The following is a 23,487-nucleotide window of genomic DNA, read 5'->3' on the forward strand; positions in this document are numbered from 1 at the left end:
GCTTCCATTGGTCTTGACATCTTTTATTTAATCACCCTGCTACATTTGACCACCAAACATGCTTAGTTAATAAGATTTGGAAGCCCTTCATTCTATTCCCCCGCTGCCACTTCCTCCTGCTCCCCCTCCCCCCACCCCCCACCCCCCCCACCGCCTCCACCTGCTGTTCTCAAATGGCAGGCTTGCTGTTTTATGCTGGCTTAATTAAGTGAGTGATGCCTTGTGACAAGCTAATCCAAATCAACTGATTCTACAAAGCTTTCCTCCAAGGATCACAGCTTTCCAGTTGCATAAACCTCCGCGGAGAACCCAGTGCCTTCCTTCACTGGACACAGTGAGCTTCTAAACCACTTTCTGCCATCGGCTGGTGAGTGATAATTTGTCCTACCCATCCCAAGATTTCGTTCGGTGGTTAGCTTTATTGGACAGAACTTGGGCACACTTTTATCATTGGGTATTAGAGCATATTGTTGAGTCCAGTAAAATAGGTGAGCTTTTGCAAAGTGCACGAGGGAATGAGTAATATTTGCCTTAACATTATTGTAATGATGGAGGGTTTAAACTTAAAATAATTGAGGTTAAAAAAAATCTGTGAGTATCATTAATCAGAAGCAAAGCCAAAACTGTTGGAAATGTTGCAAATCTTACAGAAAAGTTATTCATTTGAATTATTCTCCCAAAGTTCCAGATGCAGCACTAATCTGCACCTTCTCATATATGCAGAAGTAACTTTACAATGTCTCAACTCCCCACTATTCACTGTTAGATATATTTTCTCCAACATTTTTCTGCCCATTAAAATAGGATTTTTTCCTAATGGTTTCAACAGTTGTTCTTGGAATGTGTTCTCGCTGGTATTTTTCCTTCATTTCAACAATACTTGTCTGTGTATCTGTGCTTTCAGTGTCTGACTCCCATGATTTATGTGGAAAATTTTAAACCTGCTTTTAGGCTCACCAGCTTCACAATGAAGCCAATTTCAGTTATAGTCTTTGATTCTGAATTTAATTGGATTTGTTCTAATTGGCAGACAGGACAGTGAATTGAATAATATGAGATCAATATTATAAATCTGCTCGTATGTCCAATTTAAGAGATGCAAACTTAACCATTATCAAAGATAACAGGCATTGTATGATGTGATTAACAAATTATGATTGCTATCTTTCCTGATTTAATATTAGAAAAAATATTCTTGATAATTTGCTTCCGTGATTGAAACTTTATAAGGAATTGGTCAGTGTTTGGAATATTGTGAACAGTTTTGGGCCTCTTATCTAAGAAAGGATGTGCTGAGAGGATCCAGAGTGGTCATGATAATGATCCCGGGAATGAAAGGGGTTAACGCATGAGAAGCATTTGATGGCTCTGGGCCTGTACTCACTGGAGTTTAGAAGAATGAGGGGGAGTCTCATTGAAGCCTATAGAGTATTGAAAGGCCTAGATAGAATGGATGTGGAGAGGATTTTTCCATGAGAGGCAGAGTCTTGGACCAGAGGACACAGCCTCAGAATAGAACGATGTTCCTTCAGAACAGAGATGAGGAGGAGTTTCTTTAGCCAAGGGGTGGTGAAATTATGGAATTTATGGTGCCGATTAAATTGAATAAGTGGAGGGGAAGCAGCTGCTCTTTAGATGCTGAGTATGTGTCTTCCTGTACTTCCTTCTTCATGGTAGTAATGAGAAAAGGGCATACCTTTGGTGATGGGAGTCCTTAATGATGGATACCACCTTTCTGAGGCATAGCCCTTTGAATGTGGCAGGCAAATGCCCTTGATGGAGTTGGCTGAGTTGACAACATTTTCCAATCCTGTGCAGTGGCCCCTCCATACAGACCAGTTAGAATGCTCTCCAGAGTACATACCTTTAGAATATCTGAAGAAATTTGCAAGTGTCTTTGGTAACATACCATTTCTCCTCAAAGTCCTAATGAAATATGGCTGCTGTAGTGCTTTCTTGTAATTGTATTAACATGTTGAGCCCAGGATAGATTGTCAGAGATGTTGACACCCAGGAACTTGACAACTGCTTACCCTTTTCATTTCTGATCCCTTGAGGAAGACTTGTATGTGTTCCCTCGACTTCCCCTTCCTGAATCAATTCCTTGGTCTTACTGACGTTGAGTTCAGTGTTATTTTTGTGGCACCATTCAACCAGCTGATTTATCTCACTCCAGTACACCTCCTCGTAATCATCTGAAATTCTGTTGTGATGCTGACAAATTTATAGGTGGTGTTGGAGGTTTGCCTAGCCACACAGTTGCGTTTGTAGAGAGTACAGCAGTGGGCTAAACACATAACCTTGAGGTGCAGCAGTATTGATTGTCAGCGAGGAGTAGATATTATTTCTGGTCTGCACAGACTGAGGTCACCCGTTGAGGAAGTCAAGGATCCAGAGAGAGGTACAGAGGCCCAGGTTTTGGAGCTTTTTGATTGGAACTGTAGGAATTATTGTGTTAAATGTTGAGCTGTAATCAATAAACAGCAGCCTAATGTAGGTATTACTATTGTCCAGGTAATCCAAGGCCAAATGGAGAGCCAGTGAGATTGTATCCACTGTAGACATATTGTGTTGATAGGCAAATTGCACTGGGTCCAGGTTCTTGCTTAGGCAGGAGTTGATTCTAGCCATGACCAACCCCTCAAAGTACTTCATCACAGTAGATGTGAGTGCCACTGGGAGACAGTCATTGAGGCAGCTCACCCTGTTCTTCTTGGGTATGGGTATGATTGTTGGCATTTTGAAGCAGGTGGGAAACTCCAACTACAACAGTGACAAATTGAAGATGTCCTTGAACACTCTCGCCAGTTGGTTGGCACAGGTTTTCAGAGCCCTTCTGGGTACACATCATGGCCTGATGCCTTGTGAGGGTTCCTGCTCTTGAACGATGTTCATCGGCCTTCATGACATAAATCACAGGGTTACCGGATGCTGGAGGGATTTGTACAAGAGTAGCTTCATTCTTCCTTTTAAAGTGTGCAGAAAAGACATTGAGCTCATCTGGGAGTGAAACATCACAGTCATTCATGAGGTTAAGTTTTGCAGTGAAGGAATTAATGGCCTGCAAGCCCTACCAGAGCTGATGTGCAAATAATTCCATTTTAACCTCAATTGAAATTATTTTTTTGCCCTTAATATAACCTTCTGTGGGTCATACCCGAACTTCCTGGACAGTTCTGGATCACTGGTCTTGAATACCACTGATCTAGCCTTCAGCAGATGACGAATATCCTGGTTCATCCTTGGCTATTGGTTTAGGTATGTCCAATAGATTCTCGAAGGCCAGCATGCGTCCACACAGGTCTTCATGAAGTCTGTGACAACTGTGCCGTATACATTCAGACTCGAAGATGAATTACTAAATATTGTCTAGTCCACTGAGGTAAAGTAGTCTGGTAATCAATCCTCCCTTGCCTATACGCCTGGAGTAGATGTGCAGTCAGGTGATTAGACTTTCTAAAGTGTGGGCATGGGATGGCATGGTAACCGTTCTTGATGGTGGTGTAACAGTGGTCAAGTGTGTTGCTCCTCTGGTTCCAAAGGTGATATGTTGGTGGTAGCTGTTCAGAGAGAACAGTGTGGTTTGCTGTTTCTGATCTACAGAATCAGAATCAGGTTTATTATCACTTATTGAAATTCCATTTTTTCTGGCAGCAGTACAGAGCAATATTTAAAAGTTACTGTAAATTAGAATAAGAATATATAATAAATAATTTGTGCTAAATTGTGAGGCAGTGTTCACTGGTTCAAGGACATTTCAGAAATCTGATTGCAGAGGGGAAGAAGCTGTTCCTAAAACATGGAATGTGTGTCTTCAGGCTCCTGAAATAACTTCTCATTACCCCCTAATAGAAGCAATGAGAAGTTATCACCCTTCAACCATCAGGCTCCTGAACCAGTGTGGACATTTTCACTCACCACGACACTGAATTGATCAATGAACACACAACCTTTAAAATAAAATTTATGCACCATCTGCTCATACAACTATCCACCACCTGCACCCATTGCTTCACATGACCCTGACCAGTGGGGTCAAGCAGGAGCTACACCTCACCAAGGGTGACCCGTAGGGTAGCAGAAGGAAAGAGCACCTTACCCCTCCTTTGGTAGTATCTCTGTATACTAGTATACAGTATACTAGTATCTTTTGTATCTCCACTCTGCCACCTGTCATTCTGTATATGTACTTTGATAATAAACTTACTTTGAACATTGAACTTTGAAGTGGGTATGTCCTGGATAGTGAGGGTCCTTAAGGATGAATGGCACCTTCCCTAGGCAATGCCTTTTGAAGATATTTTTGATGGTGGGGAGGTTAGTGCCCTTCATTAATCTTAGTCCAGCAGCTAATACTGAATAGTGAATGCTGCAAAGTTCTAAATTAGAGTTCACCATGATCTCCCTGTGTGTGAATAACCAGTTCTCCGTCCTATTAGTTCTGGTATCGGAAGGCAGTGGGAACTTGTGAAAGGCTTATGTTAAATATTTTATATTTCAGTAATATTTGAGTAATGTTGCAATTATATTGTTTGATTAATCATTCTTTGCTGTTTATATAATTCACTACGGGTTGTACGTATAAATGTGTGAATTGTATACGTCACCATACTACCATGTGATACGAACACACCTCACTTAAAGCTAGACTCACATTTCAGACTCCCATGTCTTCCCTTGAATTAGTTTAATGTTTTGAAGTTACAAAACATAACAGCTTGGCTCAACAAGACAAGGCACAAATAGGGAACTTCAAGTCACAGTCAAATACAAAAACATAAATACTTTAGTTAGAACAATGATTTCAGGGCTTGGATGAGAAGTTCTCCAATTCTATATTATTAAGTAACCATTAATTCTATTACTTTCCATCCCTTGGGCTTCAATGTAGAATTGTGAACAGGAGGAAGTAAACATGGAGGGTACTAGGGTGCAATCTGGAGTTAGGATATATGGCAAATATTAATTTCACCAGCAACCAGTCTCCTCAAATTTAAATGTGGATTACAGAACGCAGCTCAGAACAATTAGATATGCATTAATGTGATCTACAGACAACGGCAATTAACATTCATTTGGGTGTCTGGGGTGTGAGCGCGAAAAAGGTGTTTGAAAACTATATGTAATTCAAAGGAAGCATTGTAGGTGCATTGTAACTGTAGAATTATCCTGCTGTTAACTTTGATCTTTAGCATATAAAAATGTCATGTGATATTGGGTTGAGGGGCCTCTTCTTCCAAGAGTGTCTCAAATTATGATACCTGCTGCTGATTTTTGTTAAGTAAAACACCTCTACATCCATTAGCTTCAGTGTTTCTCTGGTGACTTTGTTAATGTCACAACAGAGGGGACCAAGTTGCAGGATGCGGGAATCATTCTCCGGGCTGCTGAGTTGACACGTTCAGCTTTTCCCTTTGCTGCATGCGAGAGATTATCAGTGGAGATTGGGCAGCTGAAGGAGGCAACCGGACTGTCAGAGGGGACAGCTTCCCGAGCTGTTGTGCTGCACATCATTCCCTCTAAACATCAATGATCACTGGGGAACAGGACTATCTGCAGTACAGCTTTCACTTACACTTCTCTTAATGTACCTTTCCTTTATAAAATGCAAGTTAAGATAAACATACTATATAAATCATAGTAACATAATGTAGGTGGTATAATGATTATATTGCTGTGTATTTTGTATACACAAGTGACAGAATTACTAATGTCTGTATTCATTACTCTATGAACTTCACTGTATTCATTACTCTACAAACCTTCACTGCCTCCTCTGTCCCTAAGTGCTTTGAAGACAATTAAGAGCTTTTGAAGTGCTGTCAAAATTGCAATGTAGAAATCAAAGTGGAAAATTCTTACAGGTAGTAATATAATAATGATCTTTTTTTTCAGTCTGACATAGACTGTGGATTAAATATTATTGGCCGTTACACAGCACTGTGGGATCTTCTATATCCAATTAAGAAGGCAGGCAGAACTTTAATAGAGACAGTTGTGGGAATCAACAACCTTCTACAGGAGGAACTCAATGGGTCAAGCAGCATCTATCGCAGGGGTGGTGGAGGAAGGAATACAGAGTTGTGACCCAAAATGTTAAAAATTCCATTTCCCCACACTTATGTTGCTTGACCCATTGATTTGCTCCAACAGATGATTTTTGACTTCATTTTAATGTCCGATCTGAAAGGTGGCATTCGCTTGGCAACAGGGCATCTACAAGCTCCTGTACCCTCTCCCTCATGGCAGTAATGTAGGAGGGAAGGTTAAAAGGTCGGGATAACATTGTGGGGCTGTGTGGTGTTGCACGGTTCTATGTCGTGAGTGGTGGAGAGAACTGAGTGCAGTTGCTATCACCCAGGAGAAGGTGCTTGGGAAGCTGAAAGGTCTGAAGTCACCTGGACTAGATGGACTACACCCCAGGGTTCTGAAAGAAACAGCTGAAAAGATTGTGGGGACATTAGTAGCGAACTTTCAAAAATCACTAGTTTCTGGAATATTTCCAGAGGACTGGAAAATTGTAAATGTCACTCCACTCTTTGAGAAGGGAGGAAGCAGAAGAAAGGAAATTCTAGATCAGTTAACCTGACTTCAATGGTTGTGAAGATGTTGGAGTCTGTTATTAAGGCTGAAGTTTCCGGGTACTCAGAGGCACATGATAAAATAGGTCAAAGGTTACCGGGGGAGGGGAGGAGAATGGGGTTGAGAGGGATAATAAATCAGCCATGATGGAATGGCAGAGCGGACTCGATGGGTCAAATGGCATAATTCTGCTTCTACGACTTATGGTCTTATGGTTTTATGTTCTATTTTCTACCTGTGATGGGCTGGCTGTTTGCTGAAAGCATTCTTACTGAGACAGTCATAGGTTCAAAGGCCTTTCATCTGATGGTTTCAGTGCAGTCCTGAGGGAGTGTGACCCATTAAACTAATCACTCAGCTGCATTCTCTGGTAAACGTTAGAGATCCTGTGGAATTCTCATGGATTCCACAAAAAGCAGGATGTCCATCCAAAGTTTTAGTTTGCAGTCCTCTCTCAACAGAAACAAATTAGCTGATTGTTCAGTATATTGCCTTTTGAACCTCTTACATGGCTTCAAGCAATTGCAGTTCTCTTAGATAATAGTAACTGCACTTCAAAACGTTAAGTTATTGGTTCATAAATTAGAAACAAATGCTTTAGGTTCTAGTTCAAGTTCAAGATATTGTCATTCAATCATACACACATATACAGTTAAATGAAACATCGTTCCTCTGGGGCTAAGGTGCAAAACAGAGTACACACAGCGCATCCAGTCACAAAATAATATTAGCAGCAACACACACAAAATGCTGGAGGAACTCTTCAGGATCTGATGAAGGGTCTCGGTCTGAGATGTTGACTGTTTATTCTTTTTCATAGATGCTGCCTGGCCTGATAAGTTCCCCCAGCATTTTGTGTGTGTTGCTTTGGATTTCCATCATCTGCTGCAGATTTTCTCGTGTTTGAAATAATATTAGCACACGTCCCTGAGGAACATGGCCTGAAGATTGACAGGTTGACGCAAAGTGCGAGGTGCATGTATATGTAAGACAGTTTAATGTCACTGGCACTATTATAATAAAACAGTCGTATAAATGTGTGAAACTGTAGCAATAAAAGATGACAAGTAACCAGTGCACGATGAGAGTGTGTCTGTGAGTTGGGGAGTGAGGCAAGGTGATGAGTGGGTGGCAGGACATGTTTTAGTAAGTGTTAACATTTCCGTTTCTTTCCTCAATGTATCGTTTTATGTGGGAAGTGGATGGAGTGGGAGAAGGGAGCATGCAAAGGAGCCAGCATGGTTCCCTCAGCAATCATTAATTACACTAACCACGTGCACCTCTGTGTGTATGAGTATAAATTGTGCACGTCAAGAGGCAGTCAAATTTAATTCATCGTATTCAGTCCCGCTATGATCGATAGGACTCAATACCCAAGGAGTTGTGCTGAAGTGCTTCGTAACTCAAAATTTTTCCTGTCCTTTGCAACATTGGCAGATGAATATGGAAACTGAACATGTAAATGTACCTCAGGGGTGTTAAGAGGAATTTGTTGCTGTCAGATAAATACTGTGAATGTCGGAATCCTGTAATAAAAACAGAAAATGCTGGAAATACTCAGCATCTGTGGAGATGTAAGCAGAATTAAAGTTTCAAGGCAGCAATCAGTCATCCAATCATTTCTCAAGAAAGAGAAGTGAAAATATTTCTTTAAGCTGAAGTCAAGCTGGAGATGGTTTGAGGAACATCAACTCAGAATATGGGAACACAAGAGATTCCGCCGATGCTGGATATTTTGAGTAACACACACAAATGCTGGAGAAACTCAGCAAGTCAGGTAGCATCTTGATAAAGCAAGGGTATCCAACATTTTTATGCGATTAAGCAAGGGATCAGTGGACCCCCCAGGCTGGGAAACCCTGTGGTAAAGGGTCTCAGCCTAAAATGTTAACTGTTTATTTGCCTCCATGGATGGCGCTGACTTGCTGAGTTCCTCCAGCATCTTATAAGTGTTCCACAGAATATGGGAGCCCAGCTTTGAAAAGATGAGCATTGTTGAAGAGAGATTGGTGAAGGGGGCACAGGAGGCAACAAGGTCTGGAGTCTGTGAAAACATTCAATGCAGATCCAAAATCAGAGGCAAGCACCGCAGAGAAGAGAGGACTAGGAATTTATGTAGGGACTTAGATCAGGGTAACAACAAGAGAACAATGACAGAGTTGTGGATAATTATGCTGGGTACCCAGGATGATCTGAACTCAACTCCCCTCATAATAAGGCTCTGATGGAGGGAATTACTCGAAGTAGGCATAATACAGGACTTAACATGAGATTGAAAGTAACACATCATCCTTGTCTTGTATATCTGCAAAAAAACAACCAACTTATTCCAATAAACACATTCCAGTTTTCTTCATTGTGTGATAAACATAGTGTCATCTTATTCTTCTGCTAGATCACCCTATCCATTCTTGCTTTACTGTTTAAATGAGCCAATTCAGTACCACCAATAAACACTTCCATTTATTTCGAACAAACTTTGATACTGAGCCTTGCAAGGAGGTGTCTGGGAAGATACCCAGCCTGGGTCAAAATGATAGTTTTTAAGGAATGTTTTAAAGATGGAAGAAGACATAGTTGGCAAAATAATTCAGGTGTTTCCGGAGCTTAGCAAATGAATTGTAGAGTGACTAATATTAAGGATATTCAAGAAACAGGGTTCAAAGTTCAGTTTTCAAAGTACATGTATGTCACCATGTGTTATCTCTGAGATTCATTTTCTTACAGACATTCAGAATAGAACAAAGAAATACAGTAGAATCAGTGAAAAACTACACACAAAGACTGACAAACAATCAACATGCAAAAGAAGACAAACTGCAAATACAAAAAACAAAAAATAATAGTAATAATGAATACTGAGAACGTGAGTTGTAGAGTTGTTGAAAGTGAGTGCATAGGTTGTGAAATCAGTTCAGGTTTGAGTTGAGTGAAGTTATCCATGTTGGTTCAGCAACCTGATGGTTGTAGGGTAATAACTGTTCCTGAACTTGGTGGTTTGGGACCTAAGGCTGCTCTACCTTCTTCTTGATGGCAGTTACAAACTGAATTAGTAAAACCAACTGTGAACTGTCAAAATTCCACATTTTAAATCACCTTCCATGCAAAGGATCTTCTAAAATCTTCCCCTTAATTCTTTTTATGATTATCTTAAATTGATGCACTTTATGATAATGTAATATTCAAATAAACTAACTTGGCAATATTTAATATACTTGACATCACATTATGCTGGCATTTACTTTCTCCATTCAGTCAATTCATGGCTGTAGTGCATGCCCACTACAAAATATAGTTACTTGCCTAGAGCATCAGGTACAAAATACTGGAGGAACTCAGCATGTCAGGCAGCATCAATGGAAAGGAATAAACGGTCGACATATTGGGCCAAGACCATTCATCAGAACCCAGCCCGAAACGTGAACTCTTTATTGCTTTCCATAGATGCTGCCTGACCTCCTAAATTCTTCCAGCATTTTGCCTGTGTTATTCTGGATTTCCAGCATCTGCTCTATCTCTTGTATTTACTGTTACTTGCCTAGTTGCTTTAATGTTACCTTCCAAATTCACTACCTCACTCACCAAGAAAGATAAGGACAAAAGGGGACATCGCTGCCTATAGGTTCCCATTCCCATCATACAGAGTCGTAAAATGGATACACAAGAACTGTTGGTGCTTGATTCTGGAGCAGCAAACAATCTGATGAAAGAGCGCAGCAGATCCAGCAACATCAGTGGGATGAAGGAATTGTTATCTTCTTGGACTCAAATCCAATAACAGGAAGGGAATTTTGACCGGAAAAATAAACATTACCTCTCCCCCCCCCACCCCTGCCAACACGCACAGATACTGCTGAGCTTCCCCCCCCCCCCAGATACTGTTTATTGATATACAGTACAGAGCAGAAATCTCAGGCACATTTACATATATGGCTAGGGTGCCTAAGACTTCTGCACAGTACTGTATTTGGCAGCGTGGAGCAGAGAGCAAGTTTGTAAATCAGGCATGAACAAAGGATGTTGGGAATAACGAGGAAAGGGTGTGGGACAGGTGGCAGAGATGGAGAAGCAGAGGTGTGGGTGCAGACTCACCCAGCCCCAAGACACCAAGCAAGGCCATTTGATTCCAAACAATTGGTTTATTGATCATTACAGAATGTCTTCCTGGTGCTTCCCACTCTCCCCTCTCCCTTCCCCTTTTCCCAACCATGATTCCCCTCTCCCTGCCCCCTTCCCACTCTCGGTCCACAATAGAGACCCATGTCAGAATCAGGTTTATCATCACTCACATGTCATAAAATTCGTTTTTTTTTCACGGCAGCGGTACAGTGCAATACATAAATTTTTTACAGTACTGGGCAAAAGTCCTAGGCACCCGTGTGTGTGTGTGTGTGTGCGTGTGTGCGTGTGTGCGTGTGTGCGTGTGTGCGTGTGTGTGTGTGTACCTTCGACTTTTGCCCAGTATTGTACCATCGTAACTCCACATTCAACATTGTCACAAAAGTACCATTACCAGAAGGACTCCATTGGTTCAAGAGTCAGCTCACTATCACTTTCACCCAAGCAATCAGGGATGGGATTATATGCTAATTTAAAACTAAGTTTGAGAGACATGGAACTATTAATTAGATTGCTATGGGATATGAGTCTCTCAGAGTGTTGCTTGGCAAACTAAATAAAAATATCAGTTTTATAAAAAGGGCTTAATTCTTGTCCTGTTGATATCAGAGTCAAGGATGCTGGTTGCCCATCCCACTTTACCTGATGGTCAAGATAGGATAGGGAGTTTTCCCTTCAAATAATTAAGCGACAAAATTTCTAACTAAGACATTAAATATTTCTAAGCACAAAAAATCCCTATGTCTTCATTCCTTTGATTGGAGGAGAATGGGTGGTGAAGTTATAGAAGTGTTTAAAAGGACGAGAAGCACAGATAAGGTGATGGAAACAGACTTTACCCCAGGGGAGGAGACTTCAAAACCAGGCCACATAGTTTCAGGATGAGAAGGGAAAGATTAAAAGTGTTGTGAGTGACAACCTTTTCATTCAGAGAGTGGCTGGCTTATGGAACGAGGTGCCAGTGGAAGAGGTTGAGGCAGGTACAATAGTATCAATTAAGAACACCTGGATATGTAGATGAAGAAATGGGGCTTAGAGGAATATAGGCTGAGTGCCGGAAACTAGGACCAGCTAGATGTGTCAGCATGTACTGATGGGCCAAAGAGTCTGTAACCATGCTGTATTGGTCTATTACTCTATGACTGTATGAGATGGAATAGTGGGGTTTCCCCTAAAAAAAAGCAATAAAAATGTCTTTGAATTTCAAAATGGCAGACATTTATTTAAACATTATCCAAATAGAGAAATAATCTATACTTGAGTTTAAGTCAGAATTAAATGTTTTTTTTTTACTTCATTTCCATTGAACTGAACTGAGCTGAAGTGAGCACACCTGGTCTTGGTCTCTTTCCATGTCTTTATGATTTGTTGCTTTGTATTCTGTGTTTTTTTTGCTTGTTTTTTTTTCCGTTTCCATGATAGGTTCCTTCTTTTGCACATTGAGGGTTTGATATTTTTCTTTAAACTGGTTCCATGGTTTTCTTTGTTTTTGTGGCTGTCTGTGGGAAGATGAAGTCAAAATTGTATGCAGCATACGTACCTTGATAAGAAATGCACTTTGAATCTTGAATCCAAATCAGAAAGGACAGGAAGATGCAGCGAGACATCCAGATAGGTTACAATGCAGTCTAAAATTACTGCAATTCAGAGAAGTCAGGATTACAAGCTGAATAAGTAATTTAAGGGCAGATACAAAAATCCTTATTGATTATTTATTTCAGACAGTGTTTTGAGAGGAACTTCTGACAAAATAAAACATACGTTTCCAAAGACAGTGACCAGGAATTAATCTGCAGTTTCTTATATCCCTTTCGCAAATTTGTTCCTGACAAATTATTGTTTGAGAAGCATTTCGGAAATGGAATTGAACTTTACACATTAGAGGCTCAGGTCGAAGGCAGGTCCAGAGATATTCCCGGTTGGCCAATATAGTTGGGAATTTTTGGCACCATCTTCTACTTTATGACAAGGACTTGGGCCAGATAAGGTTAATTGCAAAAGGAAATTAGGAATGTTTTGCAGAGGATATGGTCAGTCATTGGCTAATTTACAGCAGCAGTATGTAGAGGCTTGGGCAATTGATCTTGAGGCATCAGTTTAAATCCTTTATGGCAGTTATGAAATTTAAAGTCAACCAATTAATTGAATCTGAATTTAAAATAAAAGCTGGTATCCCTTAGTAAAATTCATCAGTCACTGCCAATTGTATGGCTGGGGTAGCATTGGAATTCTAGGCTGTGATAAACTATTGCCTCTGGTCTGGTCTGATTTTACCCTGTTTCAGTCATGTCACCATATTCTTTCACCTTCTCCTGAAACAATTATTCCTTGCTACACTCAGTTCCTCATCTCTCCTCTCCTGTGGCATGGTGTTTCGTATTCCTACTACTCCAAGTGTCAGAACAGTAGGTAGCATACTGGTTAACACAACGTTTTACAGGTTCAGCAGCCCAGGTTCAATTCCCGCTGCTGCCTATAAGGAGTTAGTATGTTCTTCCCATGACAGCCTGGGTTTCCTCTGGGTACTCCGGTTTCCTCACACAGTCCAAAGACTACCACCGATTCGTAGACTAATTGGTCATTGTAAATTGTCCTATAATTATGCTAGAGTAAAATCAGGGGTTCCTGGGTGGCACGGCTCGAAGGGCAGGAAGGGCCTACTCCACATTATATCTCAATAAATAAAAAATGCTATCCACGTTACGTATTCTGGTGATTAGCCTGAGATCACAATCTTCAGTGTTTAATTTATTGACAAGTGAAATCATCTGTATCTGTGTTTGTCAAGTTCACCACAGCGGACAGGGTTTACTTGCTGGGAGTGAACCAGGCTGCACACTGAGGCATTTCAACTTATATTTATGACATATAACAGAGCACGTGGAATGTTTCCTTAAGAGAAAAATCAAGCGATCTGCTTCATTCAGTTCCCAGTATCACAGCATCACTCTGTACTGATTAGCAGTGTTCGGCCACTCTGATTTGCTGTGTGGCGTGTTTGTGTGGCCTAATCGTATTTTACAAGATTACATGGTAATCCTTAAAACACTGAGTGTCTTTGTGTAGCTGCCTGGGCAGCAGGGCTTCTGGTTACAGACCTGTCCTCACACTTCCCTCTCTGCTAGATTTCCATCCATCCCTTCTCTCCTGAAAGTGCCGATTCCTGCTCAGGTACGTCTCTGCAAGAGCAAACCCTGCCTTGGTTCAGTTGATAGTAATTTTGTTTCAAAGCTAGCAGTCTCATAGTTCAAGTCCTATTCAGTGACTTAGTCCAGTGTCCCACTGCAATATTGTTGAGGTGCAGCACTGCTCAAAGTTCCATTCGTCAGGTGAGACATTAAACTAAAATGTTGGACAGGTATAAAACATCACAGGGCACCATTTTGAAGGAGAGTTAGAAGAGATGTCCTCAGAATTCTAGGCAATATTTATTGCCCAATTGACATTATCAAAAGAGTAATTCATCTGGTTGCTATCAGGATGCTGTTTGAGGGAGCTTTAGCAAACTTCAATGGAGCATTCTGATTGGCGCATCACCATCTGATCTGGAGGCGCCAAATGTACTGAATTGGTAAAAGGTGTAGAGGGTTCCAAACACATCTAGTTCCATCCTGGGCACTAGCTTCCTCACCCTCAAAGACATCTTTAATAGGCAAAGCCTCAGAAAGGCAGCATTCATTATTAAGCACCGTCACCATCCAGGACATGAGCTCTTCTCATTACTGCCATCAGGGAGGAGGTACAGCAGCCTGAAGGAAGACACACACTCAGCATTTTAGGAGAAGCTTCTTTCCATCCGCCAGTAGAATTCTGAACAGACCTCGAACACCTCCACACTTCTTGCTCACTTTTTTAGTCATTATTTATGTTTTGCTCTGTACTGCTGCCGCAAAACTACAAATTTCATAACATAAGTCAGTGATAATAAGCCTGATACTGAAACTGATTTTGATTGTTGTGCACTAGTCACAGAATTACACAGCTCAGGAACAGAGTCTTTGGGCCAATTTGTTATTGCATACCAAGGTATCTCCCGTTTACCCCTGTTTGGCCCATTTCCCTCTAAACCAACCATGTAACTATGTGTTTCAATGTACATGTGAAAAATAATACTAACCTTTAATAATTAACATTTAATAACCACCACCCTCTGTGTGGAAGCGTTGCCTATCAAGTCTCCTTTAAGATACCCTTCATCAGCCCAAACTTCGGCTGTTGAGTTCCTCCCCCATTTCATAGTTTAAAGTTCAAAGTAAATTTATTGTCAAAGAACGTATATGTCACCATATACAAAACTGGTACTCATTTACTTTCAAGTATACACAGTAAATACAAGAAAAACAATAGAATCAATGAAAGACCATCCCCAACAGGATTTACAAACAACCAATGTGCAAAAGACAACACTGTCCAAATTCAAAAGAAAAATAAATAAATAAACAAACAAATAAATAAACAATAAATATCAAAAACCTGAGATGAAGAGTCCTTGAAAGTGAGTCCATAGGTTGTGAGAACAGTTCAGTGATGGGGCGAGTCAAGTTGAGTGAATTTATCCTCTGGTTCAAGTGCATGATGTCTAAGAGGTAATTACCGTTCCTGAACCTTGTGGTATGGAGCCTGAGGCTCCTGTATCTTCTTTCTGATGGCAGCAGCAAGAAAAGAGCATGGCCTGGCTGGAGAGCTTGAAGATGGATGCTGCTTTCCTGCAACAGCGCTCCGTGTAGGTGTGCTCAATAGTGGGGAGAACTTTACTCATGACGGACTGGGCTGTATCCACTATTTTTCTGGGATCTTCCATTCAAGAGCATCAGTGTTTCCATACCAGGCCATGATGCAACCAGTCAATATACTTTCCACTATCTCGTCTAAAGAAGTCCAACAAAATTTTAGGTATCTTCACACGCATCTAAGAAAGTAGACTTGCTACTGTGCTTTCTTCATAGTTGCACTTATGTGCTGGGCCCAGGACCTATCCTCTGAAAGATATAGATGCCAGGCAGCAACTATAGGAAGAAGTACAGTAGTACGGAGAAATGAAGTAGAGAGAATATTCTAACCAATGTTATCAAGGTGTGATGTTTCACTCTCATTATGGGAGTGTAGAACAGAACCTCATAATGACCGTGTGATGTTGTAGGGACAGTATCATAATGAAAACTCATAATGAGACTGCAATGAGTCAACGAGAATGTTATAACTCACCCTTGGGGTAGGACACATCAATATGCATCCTATTTCTTTTCAGTCATTTATCCCAATGTTTCTTGGATGCCGATGGATAGATGAAGTGTATCTGGGCCCCTAGAACCACTAGGAATTTCCCCCCAGATGAACTCACTTGGTGGGTGATGACTATCTTGTCTTAGCTCATGTCTAGGTTGGGCTTGAAGTTGAACAGAGTCGGGAAAGGACTGTAGTGAAAGCTTGCTTAGAGGATCGAAACATTGTTGTCAAGACCAGGATCAGAGAATGAATCACAAACATGAGAAAATCTGTGGATGCTGGAAATCCAAAGCAGCAGACACAAAATGCCGAAGGAACTCAACAGGCCAGGTGGCATCTATGGAAAAGAGTAAACAGTCGACATTTTGGGCCAAGACCCTTCATCAGGACCCTTCACCCAGCAATTCTTAATTTAATCCTAGCCTAATCACGGGACAATTTATAATGATCAATTGATCTACTAACTCGTACATTTTTAGAATGTGGGAGGAAACCGGAGCACCCAGAGGAAACCAATGCTTTCATGGGAAAAGCTTACAAACTCATTACAGGCAGCAGCAGGAAACAGCTGCTAATTGTGCCTCTATAACCACTGGGGACAGAGCATAACCAGTCAGGGAGAGGATCCTAACCAATGATAAGGAGGCATGACATTTCAGAGAGGCTGTTATAACAGAACCTCATAATGACATATAATGCAACAACTGTAATGAAAACTCATGATGAGGTTGCAGTGTTTCAGTGAGAATGTTAAAACTCACTCTGCAACAATAACTTGCGTCTAAAATTCCTTTCATGTGGCAAAATGTGCTTCCCAGAAACATTGCCATATACCTCCTATCTCATCTCAGCAGTTTCCAATGGGATGGCATGAACATTGCTTTCTCTAACTTCCAGTAATTTATTGCCCCTCCCCCTTCTCTCATTTTCCATTCCCCATTCTGGTTACCCTCTCACCCTTTCTCTACTTCTTACCCGTCCATCAGCTCCCTTTGGCTCCTCCCTCCCCTTTCATCCATGGCCCACTGACCTCTCCTATCAGCTTCCATCTTCTTCAACCTATCAGCTGCCTGCTTCTGACTTCATTCACCCACCCACTCACCTGGTTTCACCTACCACCTGTCAGCTTGTACACCTATCCCTCCCGCCACCTTCTTATTTTGGCTTCTGACCCTTTTTTTCAAGTCTTGATGAGAAGTTTCATCTCAAAGTATTAACTGTTTATCCCCTTCCATAGATGCTGCCTGACTTGCTGTGTTCCTCCAGCATTTTGTGATTGTTGCTCAAAATTTCCAGCATCTGGAGAATCCCTTGTGCTATTGTCAAGGTAGTTGTGTCCTCTGTTTCTTCCCTGTATTAAAGTACTTTATATTCTAAACATAGTTTACTTGTATATGTAATCTCAATATGAAATGAATAATTCATCATTTGCTGGTTTAGGGCTGTTTTGATATTGTGTACAATTAACATCATTTCAAAAATGATATAGTATTAAATGGCATTCTGCTGTTCCGAGTTTTATTTCCTGTCAAAACAGGAAGATCTGTTCTTGAATGATTTCTTTGAGAGCTGCCAATAAGCTTTAATAATATGAGACACTTGCAGAGTTCCTGATTGTCTAGTTGTGGGAATGAGCATATTTCCTGAGGAAGCTGAGAGATGGGATATTCAGACAAGAATCAGACAATGAATCTCAAAGCACAGAGTAAAACAACACTTCACAGGTTTTAAAGAGCACAGAGCTTGGTAAGTACGCTATTATGAAACACAGGCTAATTGTGCCTCTATAGCCACCAAGAATAACAAAGTCATTGTGGACAGAGCCTCCTACTTCCCTTTCTGCCAGCAGATTTCCAAATGGTCACTGAATCCATGAATACCACCTCACTACTTTTTTGCACTACTTACTTAATTTAACTATTATATTATATATATACTGTAATTCACAGTTTTCATTATTATGTATTGGAATGCCACTTAACAGCAACTTTCACAATGAATGTGGGTGATATTAAACCTGATTCTGATTCGGAGCAAAGCCAAAACATGTGCAACAACAACAGCAACTTGCATTTACTGAGTTCCATTGATGTAGCAAAATGCCCCACGCTACTTCCTAGGACTCCTATCATACAATATTCACTATTTTGGGAGATTTCCCCTCAAGAGCTGGAGGCTTTTGCACAAGGAAGGTACAGCAGCACCTCTACTTACTTAGAAGTTTGCGCAGATTTGGCATGGGATCTAAAACTTCAACAAACTTCTACTGACGCACAGAGGAGAGTAGCCTGAATGGTTGCAGCAGTACCTGGTATGGAATACAGCCCAGTGCATCACAGGAAAAGCCCATCCCACCATTGAGCACATCTACAAGGAACACTTCCACAAGAAAACAGCATCCATCATCAAAGATCCCAACCATCCAGGTACTGCTCCCGTCATGCTATTGTCATTAGGAGGTGGCCTCAAGTCCTACATCACCAGGTTCAGGAACAGTTAATACTCTTCAACCATCAGTCTCCTAAAACAGCATGGATAACTTCACTCCCCTGTGGATCACTTTCAAGGGCTCTACAACTCATGATCTCAATATTATTTATTACTTTACTCAAAAGTATTTCTTTACATTTTAGATACTGTTGAGGGGGATGACCTACTGGAGGGAACCACAGCAACCAGGTCTCTGGCACTGAGTCTGGTGCTGTGGCTCAGAGGAGAGGAGAGGTGAAGAGGACTGCAGTGGTGATGGGAGATCCCATAGTTGGAGGAATAAAGACGAGATTCTGTGGATGTGATAGAGACACCCTGATAGTACATTGTCTCCCAGGTACTAGGTCTATGGCATTCTAAAGGGGGAGGAAGAGCAGCCAGAAGCCTTGGTACATATTAGTACCACTGACATAGGAATGGTGAGGAAATCCTGATAGAGAATACATATCAAAAGGACAATGTTACAATAGCCATGGGGGATTTCAATATGTAGGTTCATTTGGGAAAATCAGGTTGGTGCTGGGTCTCAAGAGGGAGCATTTGTAGAATGCCTAAAAGATGGCTTTTTAAAGCAGCTTGTGGTTGAGCCCACTAGGGAATCAGCTATTCTGGATTGGGTGCTGTGCAATGAACCAGAAATGATTAGACAGGTAAAGGAAAACTTAAGGTAAAGGAAACTTTGGGGGAGCAGTGATCATAATATGATGGCGTTCACTCTGCAATTTGAGAGGAAGAAGCTTAAATCAGTTGTATCAGTGTTACAGTGGAGCAAAGGGAATTACAGATACATGAGAGAAGAGTTGGCTAAAGATGATTGGAAGGGGACACTAGCAGGGATGATGGCACAGCAACAATAGCTGGAGCTTCTGGGAGCAATTTGGAAGGCACAGGACAGATGTATCCCAAAGAAGAAGAAGAAGTATTCTAAAGGCAAGTTGTCACAATCATGGTTGACAAGGGAAGTCAAGGCCAAAATAAAAGCCAAACACAGGGCATATAATGGAGCAAAAATTAATGGGAAGTTAGAGGATTAGCAATCTTTTATAAAAACAACAGAAGACAACTAAGAAAGTGATAAATAGGGAAAAGATGGAATATGAATGTAAACTAGTCAATCTTATTAAAGAAGATACCAAAAGTTTCTTCAGATATAAAAAGAGTAAAAGAGAGGCAAGAGTAGATATTGGACTGCAGTAAAATGAAGCTGGAGAGGTACTAATGAGGGACAAGGAAGTGGCAGATGAACTGAGTAAATATTTTGACTCATTCTTTACTGTGGAAGACACTAGCAGTGTGCTGGAAGTTTGAGAGTGTCAGGAGGCAGAAGTGAGTAAAGTTATTTTTACAGGGAAGAAGGTGCTTGGGAAACTGAAAGGCCTGAAGGTAGATAAATCACGTGGACCAGATGGTGTACACCTCAGGGTTCTGAAAGAGGTAGCTGAAGAGTTCATGTAGGCATTAGTAATGATCTTTCAAGAATCAATAGATTCCTGCATGGTTCAGGAGGACTGGAAAATTGCAAATGTCAAGAAGGGAGAGAGGCAGAACAAAGGAAATTATAGGCCAATTAGCCTGGGGAGATGTTGGAGTCGATTGCCAAGGATGTGGCTTTGGGATACTTGTCAACATGGTTTCCTTGAGGGAAAATCCTGTCTGACAAATCTGGTGGAATTCTTTGAAAGAATAAAAAGCAGAATAGACAAAGGAGAATCGTTGGATGTTGTATCCTTGGATTTTCAGTAGTCCTTTCACAAGGTGCCACATATGAGGCTGCTTAACAAGCTAAGAGCCCATGCTATTACCATAAAGATACTAGCATGGATAGACCATTGGCTGATCAGCAGGAGACAAGGTATGGGAATAAAGGGAGCCATTTCTGGTTGGCTGCCGGTGACTTGTAGGGTTCCACAGGGGTCTGTGTTGGGACCACTTCTTTTTACGTTTTATGTCAATGACTTGGATGATGGAATTGATGGCTTTGCCAGCAAATTTGCAGATGATATGAAGAGGGGTGCAGGGGCAGGCAGTGTTGAGGAAGCAAAGAGGCTGCTGAAGGACAGATTAGGAGGAAGGGCAAAGAGGTGCCAGATGAAATACAGTGACAGGGAGTATATGGTCATGCACTTTGGTAGAAGAAATAAAAGAGCAGACGATTTTCTAAATGGAGAGAAAATACAAAAATCTGAGGTGGAAAGGGACTTGGGAGTCCTCTTGCAGGATTCCCTAAAGGTTAATTTGCAGGTTGAGCATGTGGTGAGGAAAGCAAATGCAATGTTTGCATTCATTTTGAGAGGGCTAGAACGGAAAAGCAAGGATGTACCACTGAGGCTTCATAAAGCACTAGTGAAGCCTCACTTGGAGTACTCTGAGCAGTTTCGGGCCCCTTATCTAAGAAACATTGTGCTGACATTGGAGAGGATTCAAAGGAGGCTCACGAAAATGGTTCTGAGATTGAAAGGCTTATTGCATGGAACATTTGATGGCTCTGGACCTCTGCCCACTGGAATTCAGAAGAATGAGGGGAGATCTCATTGAAACTTGGTGGAAAGACATCAACAGAGTGGATGCAGAGACGATGTTTCCTATGGTGGGGAGTCCACAATCAGAGGACACAAAGGTATACAAAACCATGAGGGTATAGAGAGAGAGAATGCAAGCAGGATTTTTTTCACTGAGGTCGGGTTGGACTACAACCAGAGGTCATGGGTTAAGAGTGAGAGGTCAGAAGTTTAAGGGGAACATGAGTGGAAACTTCTTCACTCAGAGGGTGGTGAGAGTGTGGAATTAGCTGCCAGCACAAGTGGTGCATGTGAGTTTGATTTCAACATTTAGGAGAAGTTTGGATAGGAACCTGGATAGTAGGGATATGGATGGCTATGGTCCAGGTGCAGGTCAATGGAAGTAGACAGCTTAAATGGTTTTAGCATGGATTAGATGGGCTAAAGGGCCTGTTTCTGTGCTGTACTTCTCTATGAGTCTGTGACACAGCCTCACAATTTAGAACTCGGATGAGGAGGGGTTTCTTTAGCCAAAGAGTGGTGGATCTGTGCAATTCAATGCCACACAGGTGGCTGTGGAGACCAAGTCATTGGGTACATTTCAGGTAGTGCTTGGTAGATTCTTGATTAGTCAGATCATGAAGGGTTACGGGGAGAAGGCAGGAGATTGGGGCTGAGAGGGAAATTGGTGAGCCATAATGAAATGGTGGAGCCAAATGGCCTAATTCTGCTCCTTTTGTTACCAGGTTCAGATATGGCCCAAGTGCGGAGTGAGAGACACTGAAGTAGGTTGGCAGTTCACAATTTTATTGCAAACAGTGTTAAAGGGAAAATAAACAATAAATGCTAGGCCAAATAGGGCCATTAACTAAAACTCTCAAACAGGAAACAAAGCCCATACTGCGGCTGAAAAGAAAATCTAAACATTAAATGAATACCGCTAGTCTTCAAAGTCAGTTGACTCGACAGTCCAATTTCTCAGGGAAAAGGCTAAAAGCAAACAAGCAGCAAAGCATTGCTGTGCTCTGTCCAAGTCTCGACAAGCACTACGACAGCAAGTATGGAGTTAAATACTATCACGATTAAATAATAATTAGCTGACACATGCAAATTCACAAGAACAATTGCAGTATCTACTGCACTGCAAAATCCATGGTTGTGACACCTATATCTTATCTTAAGGTCTATTTTATTTTATTTGGAGATGCAGGGTGCAACAGGCCCTTCTGGCCCAACAAGCTGCACTGCCCAGCAACCCATCTATTTAACTTACAGAACCATTTACAGTGACCAATTAACCTAGAAACCAGTACTTTGGACTGTGGGAGGAAACCAGAGCTTCAGGAGGAAATCTATATGCTCACAGGAAGGATGTACAAGTTTCTTACAAAGAGTGCCAAAATTGAACTCTGCATCACGCTAAATGCTACACTAGTGTGGTGCCCCAACATAAGCTAACTTCTAAGCTAGCATAAATAGAAAATGCAATGAATTCTTAATAGTGAAAGAGAAACAGAATCAATATTTTAAATCAGCAATTTCACAGATGCTGCCTGACCTACTGAGTTCTTTCAGAATTTTCTGTTTACAATTTAGATTTCCAGTATCTGCAATTTTTGGTATTTGAATTTCCAGGCCAAGTTTTCAGAGTTCCTTAGATCTCTCAAGGGAGCAGATTTTGTTGGTAGTGAACTTGCCTCTTCACTTGGAGAAGATATAGCTTCTTGACTCAGTTGAGTAAAGACTTGTTATTGCCTACCTAATTTCTATTGGATTACTGTCTGCATATACTTGAGATTACAATCTTTTTGATATTTGGTTGGAAGAATTAAGTAATTTATGCATTCATTCAAATTTTGTCTATTTTCATGGTGCCTCTTTGTACTGAATACTTAGGTTGTTTTAAGAAGAAATTGCTATTGTATTGTTCAAAATGTGTCTCTCTCTGTGTCTTGATTCTCTGAGTGAATGCTGATTTCTGTCTCAACTCCTTCTGTTCCATTCTTCCCTCAAGATTTTGTTGAACTGAGCTCTATCAACCTCTGAGCCCTCCATGCACAAGGAACTTTTCATCTTTCTGCATTTATGCAATACATTTGTTAATGGGCACCTCATTGTTAAATCTGAGTACTCTTGTAACATGTATTTCTTTAGTACACCTTGATAAATCTCATATGTCTCTCTTTATCATTGATGCTGGATGGCATGCTGAAAATAAGTGTGCTTATTCTTATGAAGAACCCTGATACAGGGTTTCAACCTATCGACATTTTATTTCCATCCATAGATGCTGCCTAACCTGCTGAGTTCCTCCAGCATTTTGTGTTTGTTACTCAAGATTTCCAGTATCTGTTGAATCTTTTGCATTTATGAAGTGCTTATCTTTTATGCTTCATGATGCATTCAAATGGAAATGAACAGAAGTGAGGATAATTATCCAACACTAACTCTACTGACAAATCGTATGAAAATGGATCTCAGCTCTTTGATGGTGTACTCTCCCTACACAATTCCGTTGTCTTCTCCTGTTCATCGTCTCAGTTTCATTCTCAGTCTTGCTTCATTAGCTGAT

At 41.0% G+C, this 23,487-nt stretch overlaps 1 protein-coding gene across 6 annotated transcripts in view; it reads left to right on the forward strand.

The window, feature by feature from the left end:
• The first annotated feature begins 236 nt into the window (after positions 1 to 236).
• The window catches only part of rlbp1b (retinaldehyde binding protein 1b), a 48,424-nt gene continuing 25,173 nt past the window's right edge, over positions 237 to 23,487 (forward strand). For 2 of the 6 annotated variants that reach the window (XM_073032850.1, XM_073032853.1), the window contains exon 1: positions 237 to 367. Coding sequence is in view for 2 of the 6 variants with exons in the window: in XM_073032849.1 (XP_072888950.1) it covers positions 18,673 to 18,754 (82 nt within the window). In the remaining 4 variants the exon portion in view is untranslated. Of the gene's footprint in view, positions 368 to 399; positions 489 to 17,185; positions 17,255 to 18,560; positions 18,755 to 23,487 lie in introns of those variants that run through there. The other 4 variants (XM_073032849.1, XM_073032848.1, XM_073032852.1 and 1 more) reach the window with 4 other exon arrangements.

Source organism: Hemitrygon akajei, chromosome 30, assembly GCF_048418815.1.
Source record: "Hemitrygon akajei chromosome 30, sHemAka1.3, whole genome shotgun sequence".
In the NCBI taxonomy this organism is placed as follows: Eukaryota; Metazoa; Chordata; class Chondrichthyes; order Myliobatiformes; family Dasyatidae; genus Hemitrygon; species Hemitrygon akajei.